The 9,667-nt window shown below is 39.5% G+C and overlaps 1 protein-coding gene across 1 annotated transcript in view; it reads left to right on the top strand.

Moving 5' to 3' along the window:
* Positions 1–9,667, top strand: part of COL4A4 (collagen type IV alpha 4 chain) — a 56,756-nt gene that overhangs the window by 29,665 nt on the left and 17,424 nt on the right. The window contains exons 22-35 of the mRNA XM_059855298.1: positions 459–531; positions 1,813–1,919; positions 2,271–2,454; positions 3,037–3,105; positions 4,122–4,226; positions 4,628–4,846; positions 5,431–5,592; positions 6,229–6,399; positions 6,611–6,754; positions 7,132–7,239; positions 7,497–7,675; positions 8,743–8,806; positions 9,317–9,391; positions 9,529–9,636. Of these exons, the coding sequence (XP_059711281.1) occupies positions 459–531; positions 1,813–1,919; positions 2,271–2,454; positions 3,037–3,105; positions 4,122–4,226; positions 4,628–4,846; positions 5,431–5,592; positions 6,229–6,399; positions 6,611–6,754; positions 7,132–7,239; positions 7,497–7,675; positions 8,743–8,806; positions 9,317–9,391; positions 9,529–9,636 (1,768 nt within the window). The remainder of the gene's footprint in view (positions 1–458; positions 532–1,812; positions 1,920–2,270; positions 2,455–3,036; positions 3,106–4,121; positions 4,227–4,627; positions 4,847–5,430; positions 5,593–6,228; positions 6,400–6,610; positions 6,755–7,131; positions 7,240–7,496; positions 7,676–8,742; positions 8,807–9,316; positions 9,392–9,528; positions 9,637–9,667) is intronic.

The raw sequence follows: 9,667 nt of genomic DNA, 5'->3' as shown, positions 1-9,667 counted from the left end.
TGTAGTGGTTTTGGTTTGCCAATTTGAGATTTCCCAGGGTTTGTTCATTTTTAACATGTGTGTTCACAAGGGCATGTTCAGCTTTCTAGTGGTTTAGCAAAGTGTCAATATTCAAAATGAGTCAGTGATTGGTGTTATTAGGCGTGGAGGAAGCTCTCAGCAGCTCCTCTCAGAAAAATAATTTCTGTGAGTGGCTTCTTCCCTCCTCAACTAATGCATATCAGCACAGTTGTGTATTTGTGCACATGGCAGAGTCAGCCTTAAAAGACCACATGCCCTTCACTCCACTCCATTCACTCCTCTTTTTGACCATCAAAAGAGACCACTGCGACCTTTTGGTTACTTTAATTGGTCTTTTTTGAAGGAACCATGCAAGAGATAGATATTTAATTTTCCCTTCAATTCCCACTTTGATTCCTTGCTGGAGATAAATGACAACTCTTTTCTTTGTCAATTAGGGGACTCCTGGTTCTGCTGGACAGCATGGGGAAAAAGGAGAGAAGGGTGATCCAGGAAGAGTTAGAATAAAAGGTAAACACACATTTTACTGTTAATCTTTTTGTTTTCCTATACAATGTCTAGGCAATAGTGTGAGAAAAACATTAATTTACTCTTTACTAAATCCATTAGCTCAGTAAGTTACTGAAACCTAGAGGGCATTTATATCCAAACTGCTCTCTTGGTACCATCTCTTCTTGCTAAACACAAGATCAACACAGTGTTTTATGTCTTTTTCTCTATAGTTGAGCCATAAAACAGTTTTAACAGCATGTTATTAATGCAAACAAATGACTTTTCGTGTCATGCATTTGATAATTGGGCTCTTCCAGATGTCTGTACAGCAAAGACTAAGCAGAATACAAATACTGTGAAATGATGAAGAAATATTATTGAACAGAAGCCACCTCCTGAACTATCATATACCAATATCATAGCTGTTATCTCATATTAGGCCACCAACATTCTTCTTGGGAAAACCAGTCTCAATGACTATTCAGATTCCTCTCCTATTTCTAAAAATTACTCTTGACCAGGCATTGAAGAGAAACAATAGGCCACCAGTTGCACAACTGGAATTCTTGTAATTAAATAGATCAAAACCTCTCCACAGTTATGGTTATAATTTGCAAAAGCAAAAGAAAAAGAGAACAATAAACTACAGCAATCGGATGGCAAAGCCTAGTCAGAAAGGCTAAAATAGTTATTCACAGAAGATTGTCCTTCTTATTGTTTATAAAAAGTTAGCTTAGCTTTGGATGCCTGTGGGTTTTTTTACAGATGTTGGAACAGGGGAAAACATTTGCTTTTATTTGCAAAGGATTTCTTGACACAGCAGAATGAATCTTTGTGTTAGAATAGTTTTACTGTCCTTGATGCAAAAGTTACCTTCTCATAAATATTGGTGCAAGAAAATCCATGGGGGGAAAAAACCAAAAACTTTTGGGGAATATTGATGCAAATATTCTGTATCATATAGCACTGCTATAACCTGACTTCACTGAAATCAAGAATAAATCTGTGATGTGTTTCAATAGTGAAATATTTTAACTCCATGTATAGCACAGACAAAAGCCACATTCCTGTGGTGCCTGTGAATATCTCTCTTACAGAGAGACCAAGTTGTTTCATCAGGCATCCTACTACAAACTGCCTTCCTAAGCCTAAAATGCCTCGTTAAGGAATGTGAATTCAAGGACTGGGAATTATCATGGAGATAGGATCAACGGTTACCCAGAATGTCTTTAAGCAGAAATACTTCCTCCCCCTAAAATTACAGCAAATATTAATTTTTTCCCAAAAAAATATTTTAAGGATTAAAAGGTGAAAGAGGACCTACTGGGCTTCCAGGATTTCCAGGCCAAAGAGGTCCTGATGGCAGAGATGGGGAACTAGGATTGCCAGGGGAAAAAGGAGCTGAGGTATGTTTGACTTCCCCAGACTTTTTCCATTTCAACTAGGTTATTATCTTATGAAAGATTATGAAAGCTTTTATGCATTAAAAAATTAGTTTCTTGTAAGTATTACTGTTTATTTTGGTACTCCTGATGATAATCTCTGCAATTCTGTGTGCCAATATTACAGGGTCTGGAAACAAAAAATACACAAACCCCTTGTTCCTATTGCCTTTGAATATTTAAAAATACTAATGTCATCCACGTAGTCTTTCCATTGTGAGAGTGTTTCTCCAGATAATTCTCTAACCTGCTTTTTCATAATCAAAGAAAGGAGAGAAATTAGCTCTTGTTACTTACTGAGAATTTATATTTCAGGGCGATTCTGGAGTAGCAATTCCGGGTGATAAAGGATTCCCTGGGCTCCCAGGACCTCCTGGGGTAAAAGGCCAGATGGGATTGCCTGGTCTGGGGCTTCCTGGGTCTCCAGGAGCCAGAGGCAGCCCTGGAGACTTTGGTGATATGGGTAATGTTGGGCCACCTGGTCCAAAAGGCCAGAAAGGTAATTTTGAATGTTTACGTTAAGAATGAAATAGCATAATACACGTTTGGGTGTTTGGTGGCATCCATCATGGTTTAATATGTATTATATTGCATATTAATGTATTATTCTATATGCATATCTATATGTATACATATAGTGCTATTCACTTAGAGTTAAAATAATTTATAGGAAAACACAATTTATACTTAAATCTTGGCCTGGTTTTTGGTTATAAAAAATGCTTAGCAAAATAAGTCAGTGATAGCTGTTGATAGAATTGAAATGAAAATATTATTTCTTTCTTGCAATAGAGAGCATTGTAAAACAAATTGCCATGACAATTAAAAAAACCTTTGTATTTAAAAGATAAAACTGCATTACAAAGATTTGAAAAATTACCAATGTACCATAGAAAGTATAAAGAGAAATATATTTTAAGATTCCCCATCAAAACTTCAGTAATATGGAAATAACAATGTGCAAAAACAGTCACTGCACATTTGCACGTGGTTGGGTAGTTCCCCAGAAATATTACAGTAAGTGCTCAGACTCCAGTTAATCTAAAGTCAATAGGCCAGTTTCTTCTCCCTCTTGCTTCAGGTGAGACTGTCTGCATTACATCACCATATCCTGGAAATCCAGGTCCCCCGGGTTTTAAAGGTGTTCAAGGTATGTTTATGCATTGAATAATTTTTGATTTATACTGAAATGGAGTTTTAAGTTGCTAATTAAAGAAAAGAGGCTATCCTAAAAAGCTACACTAGTCTACTTTTTCAACAAAATACATAGGAAAATACATAGGAAATAAAACTGCAAATACATAGCAATGTAGTCTCCAATAGAATCTTGGCCAGACAGCTGCCACTTGCAGATGTGCAGGCAGCCTCCACAGAAATAATTAAATCAAGGTAGCTTCAAACTCCCTGCCTCAATGAAAATGCATGAGAGAGTCTGTAAAATATGGCTGGACTTGGGTAAGGCCTAGAGTATGTACATCTCCATACCCGGAGAAAGAGATGTGCAAGGCAAAGATATGCCCCAAGTCTGTAATTTCTAAAACTGTATTGCTCATGGCAACTTGCAATTGAGCCCTAAAATCTCAATACTTATCATCATTACTTCAACTTATTTAATTTAAATTCAAAGAACTCACCCAGGAACTAGCAAAGTGATCGCCTCCAAGACATTTGAAATATTCAAGCAAATTAAAAGAAATGGAGAGAGTGGATTTTCAAGCTGTGTAATATGGTGTTACACAGCTCCCTGACATCAGTGTTGTGGGTAGGAACAAAAATTTATACAGACATGAGTGTGCTGAGCTCATCTGCACCATTCCAGAAGCAGGACATAGCACAGAACAGTAAAAGAACTTGACACCTGTCATTCACTAGGTTAATACTGTTCATGGCCTGTAACATGAAAATGTTGTAGGAAATACTTTTTTCCTAATTGACACTGGTGATTTGCAGTCTGCTGTTAATGGAATAGGGAACATGTTCATTTAGAAAAACAGCAACCATGCATTTGTTTATGACTTGGGCAGTAGCTCTTGCCCAAAGTGTTAGAAGCAGATGAAATCAGCTTGTTTTCAAGGTATATGAATTTGCATGGAATAAAGATAAAATCCTTATATCACACATTTTAGTGCTCTGACAGCCATTTATGTATTTCATTTTGATTTTTAGGACAAAAGGGTTTAAAAGGACTCCCTGGGCATCCTGGACCAAATGGCTTTGATGGGCAAAAAGGCCATCGAGGAAGGCCAGGGGCAGGAATCCCTGGGCCAGAAGGTGAATTCTGCTTTCCCTAATTTGGGAGAGCTGCTGGGCAAGTTGTAATGCAGGGAAAGGTAGGGCAGGGTAAAGCAGAATTGAATTGAAATGAATAGCTCAGTGTCCAGAGAGCACTGAACCAGACAAGCATGACAGTACTCAAGACAGATGCTGCTGCAAACAAAACCCTTGTCACTTCCCACAGGAATTACCTCCTTCAATCCTCTTGTATCATTAGCTATAAATAAGAAACATGACATTTAATTTATGATGTTATTTTTCTTTGCAATGTGATAACTTAAATCTGACTAAATTTGGACTACAGTATTCCACATTTGGGATGAGTGGGGAAACAAAACAAAAACCCCTGAACAACTCTTGAATTAAGCTCTATTTGAATTTAAAAATCATATCAACAGGCTTTCGAGGCACAGCTGGTGATCCTGGTGATGAAGGTGAAAGAGGATCTACAATTGATGGCAAAAATGGCCTTCCAGGTCCACCTGGCACAGATGGTCAGAAAGGTCTTCCAGGTGACACCACTTATGGCCCTCCAGGAATCCCAGGCAACAGGGGACTGCCAGGACCCCCTGGTGCACAGGGAGCAAGGGGCAATCCAGGCATTCCTGGACTTCAAGGTATGAGCCAGCTTCTGTGAAACACTTCTACATGTTCAAAGGACAAAATCTGAGCAAAGGTGCTCCTGGTTCAGAGAAAACTTCCTGTCACTCAGATCCATAATGGTGACTGTTAAAAGTACTCCCTGTTTTTACATATACATTTTGCTGTTTGCTGCAGTGATTGTTTCCACACCACCATGTCCTTCCCACTCCATAGAGGGTATTTGCTGTTTCCTTTTACAGGTGTTCCTTCTGCCTGGCCCTAAGCAGTTACACCCATCCTTCGGTGCAGGGAACACCTGTAGAACTGAGCCAGTGCTGTGCACCTGGTGCAGGCCAGTGAGCTACCCCATTCTGCTCCTACACATCAGAAACTCTCTTCTGTACACATAGATGAGGGTTGAATTTGTATTTGTTCCTTAAAGAAAGAAATTCTCCACAACAGCCAATTCTAAATTGCAGAAAAGCATCACTTTTCACAAACTATGAAAAAACTAGAGGATAAATAAGATACTATAGTAACCTCACATGTACATTTCAAAATTAAAACTAGGAATTTTGAGGGACAGTGAGTAATGGAATTAACAATTTTTTTTTTCCAGGACAACCTGGTACCCCAGGATTTCCAGGTCCCAAAGGTTTTAGAGGCCCAGAAGGTGATGTAGGAGCACCAGGCTGTCCGGGCTTCCCTGGCTTACCATGTGTCCCAGGCTTACCAGGACCACCTGGACTCAGAGGTGTCATGGGCCTGCCAGGACCTCAAGGTACACAAGAGCCATCAGGTTGCCTCACAGCCCTAAGCTTTGCACATATTTTCTGCCAGATTTCATCACATGACTTTTGTGGCTGGCATGACAAATGTTGCCATGGGGGCTGCTCATTAATGGAGGTGTACATTATGTTTTGCACAGTTCCTTAAACTCAGGGAATGTAGACTGTGCATCTCAGGTGTATCCCACCTTCCCTTCTCACGCTGTTCCTTAACTGGCCAAATCATAGTGAGTTCACTATAAGTAATAAACAAAGAGTTGTCTTGTCTTTGTTGTCCTGAGTAACTTAGCTGAGCTCCTGTCACTGCTGTGCTGCTTTTATCTTCCTTATTCTACAATGGAAGTGTTATTTAGGAAGAGCTAGGAGACACATCCATCAAAAGTATTTACAGGGATTTTTCACAGTGCTCTTCTATTGTCTGTCACTAAAGAAATACAAGAAAACAAACATCCCAATTGAAAATCTAGGCAGGGTGAGACCTCCAACATAGTAAAAAAAAGGTTTCAGCTTATTTTGCCATGTTTGATGATCTTCAAATTTATACCAAATCTATCACTCTCTACTTTTTATATGCAATTATGTAACTTTTGCCTGCCTTTACATACATAGATTAAAGTTGTCTTTCTCAGGCTTACCAGGCTTTAAAGGTGAGAGGGGAGACAGGGGCCTGGCTGGGCCCCCTGGAATCAAAGGTCTCAAAGGCTCTCTGGGCTCACGAGGTCTCCCAGGTCCTCCAGGCTCACGAGGTCCCCCAGGACTTCCAGGAAATAAAGGAGCTGTTGGCTTCCCAGGAGAAACAGGTATGTTGAATAACCTGCAGACCACCTCACCTGTAAGTTCTCTTGCCGAGGGAGCCCTTGAAGCCATGCTCCAACTAATGGTTCTCTAGTTCTGCTGATTTCCTAAGAAGTCTTTCTAAACACCCTGGTTTTGCTTTATACTATTCCTCAGAATATGACAGCAGCAGTATAAGCAGACTTAACATGTAAATAAATAATTTCATATTACCAGGAAGCAAAGGCATTCAAGGACCCCAGGGATTCCCAGGACTCCCAGGAATACAAGGCCCAATGGGAATCTTTGGTGTAAAAGGTGAAGAAGGAAAAATGGGTCTACCTGGGCCTAGTGGAGAATGTGGAGATATGGGAATAAAAGGTTTGTAAAAATCCACTTCACTCTGTAGTTATATTGTTGCTATGTTTAGTTTTGTTACTACTGTGTTTAAAATCTATGTAATTTTTTGTAGGAAAGAGAGTAATCATCTGCAAGCTGCAATTACAGGCAGCTCAAAATTTCTGTCTTTCATAATTTCACAATCTTTCCTAATTCTTCAGATTTAATAACACCTGGATTATGACTGAATAAACAAAAAATCAAGGACTGCAAATTCTGTCAGCAGTGAGCCTGCTGAGAAAACTGAGAACCACATTAGTATTTTAAGACTTTCTCTATTAGGAAAGTCACCACTCAAACTGATTTTCAGGACACGTCACTTGTGGGGATGTATTTACATTGCATATGTTACTTCCAAGGTGAGAGGGGGCCTCCAGGAGACAGCGGCGGCGTTAACCTCCGTCTTGAGAAGGGCCAGAAGGGGGACCCAGGGTTTCCTGGGGAGCATGGACTGAGAGGTGAAAGAGGTAAGTTCCTGAAAGCCCTGCATACACACACATTCCTCTGACATAAATCACTGCTGGTTTTCACAGTGTGGACTTAGGGCTGCAGTAACATCCAGCCACCATTCTGTGTTTACAAGTTCCTAAACTGGCTGTATATTTTCTTTGGGTTTTCACTAAGGCAATACACCATGAGTGGAAGCATTGCCATATTGAAAATCAGTGTCAAACACTGGGGCTTGACTTGATTGGTCATTATCTTGTTCTGCGATCAACTTCAGGTGAAAAAGGCAATACTGGTTTCAGAGGCACACGAGGATTTCCAGGAAAGAATGGTGTTCCAGGACCACCAGGTGACCAAGGTGACACTGGAGTGATGGGCTTTCCAGGATCACGGGGATTGCCTGGACCAAAGGGCCTGCAAGGAATGACAGGTTTTCAAGGAGAACCAGGTGACCAGGTAAACAGAGTGGTAGTGAAGTACCCTGGACTTTGCAGTTACCTCCTGCCTCTAAGAAATATGATGAAGGTGCTTGTACTGTACTCACCCATTAGATGTTCCCTCTGAGAAGAGACAGCCAGTGTAGTAGGAGCTGTAAATTCCCTAATGAAACACCTCTGTGCCGTGGTTACATTTTAACAGGAACTGTGGTGGGAGTTAGGAAAGGACCTCTCCTAGCTGCCTGTTCTGATGTAGTGCTTTGCCACGTGGTTGAAGTCCAGGCTCCACTACACTAAATAGAGGGGCAAAAAACAGATGCACAATCAAGTCTTTAACATTATTCTTAAGAACAGACTGACAAACCACTTACCACAGAGATCATAACACAGCAGAAGCACAATTATGCAGTTAATATGGAGCTGCTTCTTCATATCCTGCTGTGTGAAGTGACCAAGGCAACAGAAAAGACAAAGCAAGTCATCTTTGCCCCAAGCAGATCCCAGGCAAGCAGTGTTGCTCAAGAACAAATACACAAAACCACACAAACATTTCATGCAAGGTATAAATTTCACTTCTTGTATGCTGGGTAGGTAGACAGTGAGATTACATAAAGGAAAAGGCACTGTTATTTTCTTGGTAAAGAGACATACTTTTGCTTAGCTTGTTTAATTCAATTTCTTTGTTGATTAAAGTTCATTATTCAAAAAGAAAAATAGGAAAATCCACATTTTTATTGTGACATCACAATATTTCTGGTTGATGTTTATAGTAAATTTAGGGTAACAATATTTGATATATATTTTATGGTATCTTTTAAATCAAATTATTCAAGCCTTCTATGGGGAAATTAGGCTGTTTGAGCCAAGAATGAGAAAAAACTATAAAAGCACAAATTCAAAATTATTAGCAAGTCTAACCTACAGTTTCTTGTTATTGGCCAGTGTTAGACACGTAACAAAGACAAGATTGTTTTTGTTGAGCTTAAGATATAGTTTTGCTAAGAGAACCAAATGCTCCTGCAGATCATTCCTGCTACACATATCCTACGTCAAACTTTTTTTTTTTTTTTTTTTTTTTTTAATTAGGGTGATGTTGGCTTACCAGGAAACCCTGGATATCCAGGACTGACTGGCTCCAAAGGATGTAAAGGTAATGAGTTTATATAGACATGCTGTGAATAGAGCAATATTGTTAGGATATATGAGGAATAGATTGTGAAGACTCACTAGAAAATTATTTTCACTTCTGTCCTGTTTTCTTATAAAACATGGGTGTAATTAGAAACAAGTCTTACTTACCTGAAGGCAAAACTTGCACTTTAATATATTCTTTAACAGCTTGTTCCTTTAAAATAGGTATTGCTAATTTAGAAGATAAATTCCTGTCAAATTTCATAGAACTTAAAAATTCCATCAAAACATGTAAAAATCCATTCTTATGGATATGGAAAATTTGTCAAATCAAATAAGAGAAAATGCAAACAAAGTGAACTGTCATAATTTGCATGTGCCAAAGCAATTGTCATTTTGGGTTCTCTTAGCCCCTCCTGTAGCTGTTTATATCTATTAATGACTTTCCTGATCTTACAAAAGTGTTCAGCTTTGGTTTTATGGACGGAAAGGATGCTTGTATAAAATGGAATTCATTGTACCTCAACAGGCAAGAGAGGTGACCCAACTCCTCTGCTTGGTACACACGGCCAAAAAGGGCCTCTGGGAGATCCAGGATTGCCAGGTACCTCTGTTTGACTGAAGACAAAATAGGACTTAAAAATTAATTTTCTCTAAGTTTTGTTAGAGGGAGCTCTGCTCCCTGTGCATTTTGAGCCATTCTGTAGCAATTGTTTTTTTTTGTTTTTTTTTTTCTTTAAGGACTTCGTGGATTTCCAGGGGAGAAGGGTTTACCAGGTATCCAAGGACAGCCTGGAAGACCAGGCTCCAAGGGTGACCCAGGATATCCAGGGCCACCTGGATTACCAGGTAATGCCAAAGTTTAAAAAATAGTGCCATG

This window comes from Haemorhous mexicanus, chromosome 10, assembly GCF_027477595.1.
Source record: "Haemorhous mexicanus isolate bHaeMex1 chromosome 10, bHaeMex1.pri, whole genome shotgun sequence".
Classification (NCBI taxonomy): Eukaryota; Metazoa; Chordata; class Aves; order Passeriformes; family Fringillidae; genus Haemorhous; species Haemorhous mexicanus.
Note: the sequence above shows the minus strand (reverse complement) of the source record. Positions and strands in the feature narration are given on the sequence as shown.